At 36.3% G+C, this 14,034-nt stretch overlaps 1 protein-coding gene across 3 annotated transcripts in view; it reads left to right on the top strand.

Annotated features, from left to right (window-relative positions):
- Window positions 1-14,034, top strand: part of CycC (cyclin C) — a 251,500-nt gene that overhangs the window by 172,071 nt on the left and 65,395 nt on the right. For all 3 annotated transcript variants that reach the window (XM_090414047.1, XM_090414045.1, XM_090414046.1), the window contains exon 6: window positions 11,188-11,279. In XM_090414047.1, coding sequence (XP_090270173.1) covers window positions 11,188-11,279 — 92 coding nt within the window. The remainder of the gene's footprint in view (window positions 1-11,187; window positions 11,280-14,034) is intronic.

The following is a 14,034-nucleotide window of genomic DNA, read 5'->3' on the forward strand; positions in this document are numbered from 1 at the left end:
GCAGAAGATAGAATGGTCTTCTTCCACTGAATTTATTTTTATGTTTCAGAAAAAAATTAGTGATTTTTAGGTGCAGTTTGTTGTATACTTGATGATTTACATTCTATTAAAAAAGTAAAATAAAAAAAAACAACTTAATTAGCTAAAGTGTTTAAACTAAAAAAGAGTTGGAGTTTAAGTGATGTTGATAATACATGTGAATCATAGTAGGAGTTTAGTAAAACAGAGGTGAAGAACTATCAGACTTGAAGTTCCAAAATATCCTAACTTGGATATTTATTGTTCATTCTGTTAATGTTTTTTGATACCAGGTGAATCCTTTTCCTTATGTATTAATCTGAATTTCAAATTAATATTTCAGTAAGATTTTTTTTCTCTTCAAGGACTCACTTTAGCGAGTACAGGCATGGCAAACCCGAGGCACCTGATGCTGGACCATGCCTTACTTCACATAATATACATCTGTTATATTATCTGTAGACTGGTTCCCTCTCCTTCTTTCCTTTCTTCTTGATCCTTTCCTTCCCCCAATGCTATTAGAGTATTCAAGGTCTAGGGGTGAATCTTTCCTATTTTGCTATTTCATCTCTTCTTATGTGGAAAGGGCGTCTGCAACCCTACCACTTTCTTCTTGCAGTGACTTCACTGCAAATTGCTAATATGGTTGTGCCTTATAATGCACCTCATGCTGCATTGATTGTCATGTAGAATAATCAGAGCCATGTTCAGGGCTTAGGAAGAGGGTCCTGTTCAAGAAGTATATTACAGTCTCCATAAAAAATCAGTGATATTGTGAACGAGCAACACAGAAGGTATAAGATTAATCTTAGAAGGGAATTTTACATTGACACGTAGAATGTTCAGGGTCTACAGGTGGGGGTACTCTTGAGATTGTCCGTAAAGAGATGGATAGGTATGAAATTGACATCCTGGAAATTACAGAGACCAGATGGAATGAAGAAGGTCACTTCAAAAGACAGGATGGTAAGCTAGTTATTTACTCAGGTGGTGACTCAAAACATCATGGGGGTAGCTGAGATACTAAAGACAGCTCAGGCAAGAGGCCTTCTTGGTTATTACCCCATTAATGATAGGATACTTTCTATTAGACTTGCAACTCAGCCTACCAATGTATCAAACGTGGTAGTTCATGCACCCCACATGGATAGGCCTGAAGAAGAGAGAGTGAGGAATTCTATGAAAACTTCCCAACTGTTTTGGACTGCCTACCAAGGAGAAACATACTTTACATCTTAGGGGACTTAAATGCAAAAGTGGGAAAGAGTATTAGAGTTAGACCGGAGTGTGGCATGTTTGGTCTAGGTGAACGCAACACCCGTGGTGAAAGACTGTTGGAATTTGCCTGTGCTAACAGATTAGTTATTACCAATACCTGCTTCCAGAAACACCCACGATGGATCTATACTTGGATATCTAGCATTGATGGGTTAAGGCACCAGATTGTTTATATCCTGGCTCTCCACTGGTGGAAGACAAGCATCTCTGATGTGCACACTTGTCCTGGAGCAGATTGTGGTACAGACCATCAGCTAGTAAGAGCCAAAGTAAGACTAAGACTCCAAAAACTTCCAAGTCAGGCATGTTCCACTAGATTGGATGTTAGAGTAATTCCTAGTGGATTTACAGAAGAAACATAAACTCGGTTGGATGATTTTCTGGAGACCAATGAGGAGAACTCACCAGAAATGCTTTGTTAAGGAGTCAAGGTGATGATACAGGATACAGCCAAGAAGTATCTCAGCCCAATAAGAAGACCAAGAGATCCATGAATATCAGATTCAACATGGGAACAAATCAAAACAAAGAAACACAGGGACTGAAGAATATAAGAGATTTACATAGAGAAGTCAGAAGAACTATCAATCAAGACAAGGAAAAGTTCTATAGTAATAAATATGAAGAGATAGAGTTCCAGATGAGGAGGCTCAATTATAAAAGAATGTTTTATTTAGTTTGTGACTTAAAGCAAAAGTTTAAACTCAAATTGAATGTCATCAAAGACAGGAATTACCTTACCTATCCTCTTCGCTCCCTGTGGAGCATAGGGCCTCAACCATTGACTTCCATCTGACTCTATTCAATGCTTCTTTTTTGATCTCTTTCCAGGAATGTCCGAGCTGTCTTGCCTCTGTTTCTAGTTCTCTATCTCTCCATGTTATCCTGGGTCTACCTCTTTTCCTATTGCCTTGGGAATTCCATTCTAGTGCAATTTTTGCTATTTCTTTATCTGGGTTCTTGATTGTGTGACCTATCCAGTTCCATTTTCTTTTAGTGATTTCATTTCTGATGCTGGTTTGACCTGTTTTCTCCCAAAGTTTTATGTTTGTTATTTCATTTGGGTAGTATATTCCTAGTATCTTCCTCAAGCATTTGTTTATGTAGACCTGTATTTTATTTATGTTTTCCTTTGTTAGTGACCATGTTTCAGCTTCATATAGTAAAACTGGTTTAACATTAGTGTTGAAGAGCCTAATTTTGGTTTTTAATTTTATTTCTTTGGACTCCCAAATTTTCTTCATCATACTGAATGTAATCTGTGCTTTCTGGATTCCATTTTGTATGTCCTGTTTGGTTCCTCCTTGTGTGCTGATCACTGATCCCAGATAGATAAAGTTATCTACCTGTTCCAGTATTTTCCCTAGTATTTCAAAGACTAATTCTTGTTTGGGGTTTATCTTCATTACTTTAGTCTTGTTATGATTTATTTTCAATCTGCATTTATTTGCTTCCTGGTTTAAATTATCTATTTTCTTTTGGAGGTGTTGATGTTTTTGTGCCAAAAGGCATATATCGTTTAATTGAAGATTAGAGCACTTTTTTTTTTTTTTTAAATCATTAAAGTTAGTGTAATGAAAAAAGCTGGTTCTAGTTAGAGATCTAAACAGCAGAGTAGAACTAATAAGAAGAATGGGACTTGTGCATTTGATTCACGGTCATAGTCTGATATCCTATGCCAAATTTTCATTATTTCTTCAGATTTTTCATTACAGGTGTATAATCCTAGGGCTCTGTGCAGTTTGTTTATACAACTGTCTGAAACAAAAGTGTTGTCTGTATCCCTTGAAATGGATAAAATTGAGTATCGTCAGTTATAAAATTCTTTGTAAAAGAAGGTTTAATGCCAAAAGATATTCATTCGAAGTTCATAAAAGATTATAGACATTCTTCTCCTTCATTTTCGGCAATTAAGAAATGGGCTGCCAAGTTTAAACATAGCCATACCAGCCTTGAAGATGATCCGCTTGAAGGATGCCCAAAAAGTGTAACACCAGAAATCATAGATCAAGTGCACAATATTATTATTATTATTATTTTGGGCAACTCCAAGGAGTTGACAGACTCATCGAGGGAGAGCCTAACATCATGTCAAGAACAACTATTCGACATTCACACAGTATCTATCATACCTCGCCTTGAACTCATTCACGGTCATAGCACCCACAACAGACTCTGGCAGCTTATTCCACTCATTCACCACTCTCCAAGTAAAAAACCTAGCTCTAACACCCATGCTAACCACATTCTTGCCCAGCTTCCATGTATGGCCCCTAGTCCTCCCACCACAAGTCCTATTCTCAAAAATATCTTCTGGATTAATCTTATAGAAACCTTTCAGTAATTTGAATGTCTCAATCATATAACCCCTTTTCCACCTATCCACCAATTTTTGCATTCCACAAATCTTCAACCTGTTCTCATAAGGTTCATTCCACAGACCTGCTATCATCTTGGTCACTCGTCTCTGGATCCTCTCCAACCTCCTCCCCATCAAGAAGAAACCCTGGCACCCATGTCTGGGCACATTAGTCTAGATGGGGTCTTATCAAGGCTCGATATAGAGGAACAATAACTTGTTTGTCTCTGCTTGTTAAAGTATTTTTCAGAAGCCAAGTGATTTGATGAGCTGATTTAGCCACTTTTGCAATGTGCCCCCTAAACTTCAACTCCCTATCCACCAACACTCACAAATCCCTGGCCTCATTAATCTCCTGGAGTATGGTTCCACCAATGCGATATACTGCTGCTATTCTTTTCACCCCAAAGTGCATAACCTTACACTTTGCCACATTAAATTGACATCCATTTTCCCTAGCCCAGTCCTCCAAACTACTCAAATCATTCTGCAAAATTTTGACATCCTGTGCACTCACAATTGCTCTACCCAACTTTGCATCATCAGCAAACAAGTGAACACTTCCTCTCAGATCCTTTCCTATATCGTTAATGAATAAATTGAAAAGTAGTGGTCCAAGAACAGAACTCTGCAGCACACAACTAGTCACAAGCCGTTTTTGGACTCCACTCATGAATAAACCACTCTCTGGTATCTCTCCATCAACCACCCTCCTATCCATCTCACCAACCCTATACCCATCCCCATCTGTTCCAGTTTACTGATTAGAGTTCCATGTGGTATCCTGTCAATGGCCTTGTCAAGGTCCAGTAGAATCACTGTAAACTCATTACAGTTATCCAGTTCAGCCGTCACTGTGTTATAAAACGTGCGCAGGTTACTGAGGCATGATCTATCCTTCAAAAAACCATGTTGTCCCCCATACAGTATCCCATTTTCATCTATCCAATCCTGTATTCTTCTCTTGACTAATTTCTCCAAGACCTTGACAACGATTCGAGATATGCTAATCGGTTAGTAATTTACAACAGCAGTCTTGGAACCTCCTTTATGCAGTGGAACTATTTTCCACTCTTTCCGCCCCTCGGGACTATCCCAGATCCGAGACTCAAATTAAACAAAATGGTTAAGGGTACTGACAATTCTTTAGCCGCTTCATGTACGACATGAGCTGGTATACAATCCAATCCCACAGATGTATTGACATTGAGGTTATGCAATAGACTACTCACCTCCACTTCATTCACCACAATTCCTGTATAATCTATTGGTTCATTCATTTCTGCAATGTCACCACCTGGAAGATATGTTCTTGCAAAGTGCTCGCTCAGTAATTCAACTATATCAACTGATTCGGTTACCTCCCTACCATCGGGATTCTTTAAAATCATTCTACCATATACATTTTTTCTTTTACTTGCAGCATATCGAAAAAACTATTTAGGATTCTCTTTAGCCTGCATGACCAATGCTCTTTCGTAATCCTTTTTTGCTTTTCTTACCACACTCGTTACCCTTCTGGCCTGCAATTTATACCGTTCATGTGCCCTCCATAGTTGTTTCTTTTTTTGCAGCTCAAGCTTAATGGTGTTATTCATCCATTTAACCCCTACTTGATTTATTATTCGGACTCTAGGTATACAGTCAGCCATTGCTTCATGCAAACACTTAACCGCCTCCCATGCACTACCAACTTCTAGCCCTTGCAGTTGTACATGCCATGGCACTGAACCAATCAATCTCCTAAGCTTGTCTTACTTACCAGCCCGATAATTCCACATGTACCCTGTCTTAATTGTAAATTCCACACCTTTAGCCACCTCCCAAGTCAAGACCCTATGATCACTCTCACCAATTGGTGGCAACGTGTTCATATTCGTTACAGCCAAATTCTCTGATGCAATTACCAGGTCAAGCATTCTGAACCCTAGTATTTTACATTACATGCTGTCGCAGATAGTTATCCCTTAATAACTGCATAAAATCCAATTCCTTCCTTCCAATTCAATGTTACCATAGTTGAAATCTCCCATAATAATTACCCTCCTTCCACTCATTTCTTCTATTTGCTTATGCATACTATCTCCACCATCTATTCCATTACCTGGTCTATAGCAGCACCCAACTGTATATTTAGTTCTGCTAGTTTCAATTTCACACCAAATAGCCTCAAATGTGCTCTTTTCTCTATCGTGCAGTTTCACTTCTATTCTTCTTGGCTGTAGCTCATCAGCTATCATCAATAACACTCTGCCCCATTTTATTCTCCCTGTCACTCCTGAACACACCATACCCCTCATATTCAATCCCACAGCTGTGTCATCTTCTGTCAGCTATGTTTCACCAATGCCAATAACCTGTGGTCTGGAAGTGCCAACCAAGGCCAAAAATTCTTCATTCTTGTTCTTAATACTTCTGGCATTTGTATACATGAATTGCAGAAGCTGATTTGTCCCATCCCTATTTTAATGCCTTATACTAACTATCCCATTCCGATTCATGGTCTTTCCTACTCGCTTGGGCATATTACACACATTCACATACTCAACTGTCTCCCTAAAATCTGCATATCTACTCCCCCCCCACCTTAATAACTCTAGTTTCCCTGATTCTGCACATTTACTTCCACTACATTTGACAACACCTTTCAAGTCTCCGTACCCCAAATTCATTTTATATAAATCCTTTCACCCATCAAACTCATTCCACACATCCACAAATTCCACACCACTCATCAAACATAATTCACCCATAAAGTCATTAGCAATTATGGCCCTCCTTTTATACTCTTCACTGTCATACCACGGCAACAGACTCACCAACCTAACTCTCTTACTCCTCTCTTTTGCTACCTGAAGCAATTCCTTCACATCCTCACTCATAGCCTTTTTGTTTCCTTTCAAATAATTTTACCTGCCACCACTATCAATTCTTTCACCCGCTTCTTTTGCATTCTAATTGACTTGCTTACATTCTTAACGTTCGCACCGGGTTGGTACGATTTTGTTAAACTCTCAACTAACACACCTCTTACTAAGGAATCTCCATACAATACATGCTCTTTCATTTTGTTTACACTCACTATCATACCCTTATTTTTTCTATCATACTTTTGCCGATTATTAGTTGGTACACTTGGTAAACATTTTTGCCAATGCTCCAGCTGCTGATTTGCCCTATGTATCGCTCCGCGTAATAAAGCGATCTCACTCATTGCGTCAGCGTTATCATTTTTATTTTCCGATGATTCATTCAATTGTTCTGTATGTTTACCTTCATTCTCATTTTCAATGCCCCTCTCACAGCTATCCGGTAGTACCTCACAAATATCACCATTCATACCTCGAATATCACTGTTATATAGATTCTCACTTTCATCAACGATATCACTCACACGACCAGAAACACTCTTTAAATCCTCACATTCTTTACACTTTTTGCACACATTCACTCCACTATCGTTGTTTAACCAGACTCCAACTGCTCTCCTCAATGCATACATTTCGTAAATGGTATACTGAATCAAATCCTTTCAGTTAAGATTTTTAGACAAATATGGCGACCTGGACGCCATCTTTGTATTCCTCTTTATGGGAGCCATGTGCACAGATAATCGTATCTATCAATTTACTAATAAAATACTCAAAAAAACACACAAAAATCACCCAGACTCGCTAAAATACTAAAAGTAAACAATACTATAGAAATACTATGCAAATTCATCAATTTTTACTCAAAATATCACTTATCTGTTCAGGAGCTATCCACAAACACGACATACCATATAGCCCTCTAGTGGTTATGATTCAATGGGTATTGAATGACTGGCAAGTCAAAGTGCATGAAATTGCTGAGACTATAGGCATTTCAAAAGAACATGTAGGATATATTTTGCATGAAGAATTGCAAATGAAAAAGCTTTGTGCAAGATGGGTGCTGCGCTTGCTCACAGCAGATCAAAAACGCACTCGCATGAAAATCTCTGAACAGTGCTTGGAGCATTTTAACAAAAATAAAATTGATTTTGTGCATCAATTTATTACTATGGATGAGACTTGGATTCACTATTATTACACACCAGAATCCAAACAGCAGTCAAAAAAACAGTGGACAGAAGCTGGTTGTTCAGCGCCAAAGAAGACAAAGTCGGTTCCATCAACAGGAAAGGTCATGGCATCGGTGTTTTGGGATGCTAAAGGCATTTCGTTTATTAATTATCTTGAAAAGGGTAAAACAATAACTGGAGAATATTATTCTGATCTTTTAACCAGGAGCCTGTGTAGCTCAGGAGCCTGTGTAGCTCAGTGGATGTGGCGTTTGCACACCACCGCGCTTGGCCGCACGAAGGAAGTCTTGGTTTCGAGTCTAGTCGGCGACTAGAGGAAATTTTTCTAAGCCTTTTTTCGACCGGTTTCCGAGTTAGTCGATCTCTGGCACGGGCAAGCAGGTTTTTCCTCCCGGAAACTCGGGTTTTTCGTCCTGTAAACTCAAGAAAATCGACCGTAGAACCCACATTATTTCAGACATTAAATATATTTGTGTTAGGGTTAGGGACCACGAGATGGCGGCACATTTGAGCCGTCTCTCTTCACTGCGTACCGCTTAATTAGTGATAGCCTTGGGCCATCTGTCTCTGATTGGGTACCAGTGGAGATTGAACTGCCCACTCAGTCTCCAAAAGTTAGATAGGGCTAAATGGCCTCGCCTACTCCCGTATACGGGAATAAAAAAGGGCTTAGCTGATTTTTTTTTTTTTTTTTTTTTTTTTTTTTTTTTTTTTTAACCAGACCAGACGAAAAAATTGGTGAGAAAAGACCCAGTTTGCAGAAGAAAAAAAATCATCTTTCATCAGGACAATGCACCTGCCTACAAAGATGTTTTGGCAATGGGAAAATTAAGGGATCTGCACTATGAATTGTTGGAACATCCACCTTATTCCCCAGATTTGGCTCCCTCTGACTTCTGTCTCTTCCCAAAACTAAAACTCTTCCTTGTTTTTTTTCAAACAAAGAGATGATTATAGCTGTAGAGGGGTATTTTGCAGATCTTGCTGAGAACCACTACAAGGATGGGATAATGGTGCTGGAACATCGCTGGAATAAATGTATTAGTCTTAAGAGAGATTATGTTGAAAAATAAAATTAATTTTGAAATTATAAATTTGTTTTTTTATTGTTAGGCCAAGAACTTTTCAGACTACTCGCATATATCAGTGATTTTCTTCTTTCTGTCTCTCTCAGACATCGAATCCTGTTTATGGCTTTGCTGATGAGTACTCTCCATTCCTCTTTTTCGTTTTAATGCAATGACTCAGACATCTAATTTCCTTGACTTATTCACTCTTTCACTGGATAACAGTTTCTCCAAGCCCCACATACCAAACATATTCAAGTGTAATCCATCATGTAAGTTAAGTACAAATCCTTTTGACCAATACAATCACTCATATATCAACAATATGCACACTTTTTTGCCTATTGAATCTAATCAGTGAATCATTTTTATCCACAGATCTCTGCCTCAGCTCACTCCTCTCATACTGTGACATCAGACCTGCAATCTTGACTCTTTTGCTCATCTTTTTTACCTTGCTCAATAAACAACTCAAATTTTTTCCTTATGCCATGTTTATCTCTTTTCAAATTTTCTTTCTGCCTAGCACAATCATATCATTCATTCATACTTGCTTACATATAGCTTTTGTCACAGCACAAATCTTCATTCTTGGAAAACATAATTTTGTTGCTTGCTTGTTTGTCTAGCAACACCATATCATCACAAGTGATACACACACACACACACACACACACACACACACACACACACACACACACACACACACACCACTATATTGTTTTTATTCATTTTTGCTTTCACATTTTCATTTCATTTTTACCTTTTGGTTTATTTGACTATTGCTTTTCTAGATTCTCTGATCCTTGTGTAGTGTAGTAAAGCACTTGTTGAGGCCTCAAGATTTGTCACTATGTTATGCACTTTTTTATTCTTATTACTCTTATGTCACATTTTTTTCTACTGCTGCTATCAATGTCTTGTGTTCTGACATTCATTTTCATGCTCATATTCCTCTTAGTAACACTACCTGACTTGCCATTTAATTTTTCCTCTAATTTGAAATTATGCATGCATTCAGCATGTCATATTCTAGCCACTTCTTCTCCTTTTCCCCACAAACTACTCACATTTGCTAATGCAAAAATTCTACATGCTACAGCAATTGAAAATTTTCATGTTGAATTCAGACAAAGAACTTTCTACTTTCCATTAATGATAATAATATTATTATTATTATTAATGAGTCAAAAATAAAGTAATGAGGAAATTATTGCGTCCAACATGTTTACTTTGAGAATAAACTGAGCAAAAATCTACACCAGTAACTTGCAAAATGTGCAGCATTCAGTGAAGATTCAGTGATTGAACTCATACCCAAACATCGCTCAAAAAATATTTCTTTCAGGCGATGAGTTACTTGTCTTCGATGAGTTACAACTTCTCCGATAATATGACTACTCCATCGAGTCAGATTCAAGCAGAACATTGATGCTTGCTTGAAAGATGAGTGACAACTATTATGTATTTGCATTGATTGGAAAAGTGTACAAGCTTAGCAAATGGTTCCACATAGATTCACAATATGCATGAAACTTCAGAAATTATCAGTTTGCTTGCCACTGCTTTCACATCACAATGAGTTTTTTTTTTTTTTTTTCCCTCACCAGTTTGCATGTGCAAGGAAAAATATATCATATATAGTAACAAAATAATCACACTTGGTTATCGTCTGTTGAATCTGTGATGTACACTCTGAAATCCACAATTCACTCCCAGTATAATTTGCTCTCTATCTATGTGGAATACAGCTGGAACATCTATTCTGTAGAACTGCAGCAGGTTCATGATGCATTGCTCCATAAACAGCCTGCATTGGTTAACCCATTCAGAATATTGAGGAGTCTGATGGAACAGGTGACCTAGACAGGCTACACAACTTTGGTCAGGAAATTCTGTCACACACTTAGACAATCAAATGCTTGGTAGACAATTTAGAAATTAAGAACTATTAGAAACTGAGCACATTTATTTTATTTTTTTCTAAAATTCCTGAATTTTATAGGAACTGTATTTATAAACTTGGGTCTAGTTTGGTAAAGTTATTGGTTGAGAAAGCACTGTTATTTTTTTGAATATATTGTTTTTTTAATAAATTAAAGACTTAATTCGGTATGTTAGTCAAGTAAATAATTGTAAACAGACATACCGAATTAAGTCTTTAATTTATTATTACTAGTGGTCAAGAAAAAAGGTCATAATATTGTTTGTTTTTTTTCCTCATTTTTAGGAATGTTTTAATTTAATCTTAAACATCATGAAATTTTGGTATCTTTTTATTTAAACCAAGTATAAACTAAACTAACTCTGGAGAAGCATTGAAGTTCTTTTAGTTATGTATTCAGAAGTATAGGCAGTTAAAAACTGTACTGATCACATTGTTTATTTTTTATTCATAGTGAAAAACAAGTTTTCGTATGCCTATCCACAAGAATTTCCATATAGAATGACCCATGTATTAGAATGCGAATTTTATCTTCTTGAAATGATGGTAAGGAAATTGTTTTAGTAGGTGAACTAAAAATATTATTTTGTTTTATTTTATTTATTTATTTCTTGTATTGATTGTCAGTTTTACATCTAGAAATTATGCACTTATTACAGTGATATTGGTATTTATAATAGTACTAATAAAAATATTTTTATTGATATTTTTAACAGTTTGTAGTCAGTGTTACACACAGTACATAGCTGCATGGTAACTTCCACAATGGGAGTCTGCAAAAGAAAGATCTTAAAGATTTCATTTTAGAAATTATGGACTTTACAACCGTGTTATAAATAACTATTTTAATTTCCCGACTTTTCGACCTTCATATTAAGATCATCATCTGGAGTATATACAAATATACAAGAACAAGCTGAGTTACATTTCACACAGTATGCCAAAGAGACAATGATTTGATCAACAGTTATTCTACTGGCATGATCTCTAGTGAAAATATAATAATAAAAAAAAATTATATGTATATATACAGGTAACCCTCATATAACGCGGATGTTAGGTTCCACAAAAATGCTGCGTTATATAAATCCCGTTATGCGAGACTCAGATCACATAGAAAAAGTAGGGTTGGGTTCCGAAATCGTTTTTTTTTTTTAAGATTATATAAACAAGAATGACATATCCAACAAAAAATATTTTTTTATTTAATTCAGGTAATGAATTAAATTCATGTAAGTTAAGAAAACATATAAACTATGAAACAAATACATAGTATAAAATTATAAAAAATTATAAATTGTACGTAAACTTCATTGCACATAATGCATAAATGTTTTAGGCAAAATAAAATAAAGTGCATATTTAAATCATAATCACTGTCTTCAAAACTAACATTTTGTAGATATTCTTTATTTATGACATCATCATCACTTGAAATCTCTTGGACATCATTAGTATAATTCTCATTGAATACTTCGGCTGGTTTAGTTATTAAGAAGTCAGTCATAAGACCTTGCTTACCACTACGCTGCAATTTTTTATTAAGTTCATAATATGGAGCTGAACAAGTATCCAGTTGTCTCGTGAATTTTCCGGAGCGTTCCATTGAGAGATCATTATCCATAAAATAATTTTCTTGCCAAGTCCAATCCTTCTGCTAATTTCTTTAAACTGAATTCTTTAACAGATTCATCACAATCAGAATCTTTGGCAGACCTTTCCCTGCCATTTGGTTCAATGTCATCTATTAATTGTATCAGTTCCTCCTCGTTTAAATCTATTTCCCCATCAATTAATTCACTATTGAAGAGATTGGAGCACTTATGAAGAAGTTCCCGAAGGTTGAGTCATGTGTGCTGATTGAAACTGAATGTATATTCAGTCTTGTTCAGTTGTTACCTTGGCAGTTTACAGTGGGTGGGTTTATCCCTATTAACAAATGCATATATCGCAAAAGTGCTCTAAGTGGCCATTACTATAAAAATAATTTTTTTTGCATAAAAAAAAGAATTACATATTGTATGTAAACTCACCAAAAAATAAAGTGCTCAGCTTGAGATTAACACACTTATGATTTTAAATGCGCTTTCCTGGCAGAAAACGAAGACAATTTTCAACAATAAACACTTTATACAGTAAATTTGACAATTGACGTACATGCGTGCTAAAGGGTATTTCCCCTAATATAAATTTGCTACTTATAACTACATCTGCGATACAGGCAGATGCAAATTTAATGAAGATAAAATTTGATTTTTAAGTCATGCGTTGAAAAATATATGAAAAGATAAAGATTTACTACAGTTTGTAGACCATCTTATATCAAAACTGTGTTGTATAAGTACCGCATTCAACAAGGGTTACTACAATTTGTAGACCGCATTATATCTAAACAGCATTGTATAAGTACCGCATTATACGAGGGTTACCTGTATATAATATTAAAAAAAAAAATTATATTTTTTTTTATTTTTTTTATTTTAAGAATTGACTGTTTTTGTAGGATTGACTATAGAATACATATGTACTTATTCAGCATGCTATGGGAATGCTCTCCATCTCAATAAGTAAAATGTGAGACTGGCTATCCAGTGATTTTCCCACCAAAAATGTTAACTTCACTTTCTTTTCACTAAAAACGAATGTAGACGAAGGAGAATACGTGGGTTACTGAATGTTTCAACTCTTTGAAAAACAAGTATAAGTCTAAACAGAAAAACATTACATTCATTTTCAGAGGTAAGAGTATACATACATACATACATACGCTATATATATATATATATATATATATGGGGTGCTTAAGGGTCAAAGCTGTATAACTGAGTGGAGACCTCCACATAGCCTTTAAAGGAATGCGGAGAACCGACCAAGGCTTCTGACCTAATGTCCAATCCTCACCTTCTCGTGGTGCACCCTGTTGGATATCTACTCGGATACTGAACGAACGAGGATGGGCTGGCAATTTGGAATTTAGCCGACCAAATTGTATTCTTATTGGTTAAACCAAAATAAAAAATGATGGTACAACATGACAAAATTTCATGCAGGCTGGGGTGTCGTCCGGTTAAACAAGGCCCCCGTTATTTTTGCCAGGGAACCAGGGCGAAAAGCGAAAAGTCAGCTACTGGAACAAATCTGAAAACAAACCTCAACTCAACATCACCAGAGTTAAAGATCGGTACTATCAATGTAAGAAGCCTGAATGGCAAAGAAATGGAGCTAGCTAAGGAATTAGATAAGTACCAGATCGACGTAATAGGGGTGACTGAAACAAAAAAGACCAAAACTGGTGAGATCT

This window comes from Typopeltis vanoorti, chromosome 24 (assembly GCF_054136105.1).
Source record: "Typopeltis vanoorti isolate ZY-2024b chromosome 24, IOZ_Tvanoo_1.0, whole genome shotgun sequence".
In the NCBI taxonomy this organism is placed as follows: domain Eukaryota; kingdom Metazoa; phylum Arthropoda; class Arachnida; order Uropygi; family Thelyphonidae; genus Typopeltis; species Typopeltis vanoorti.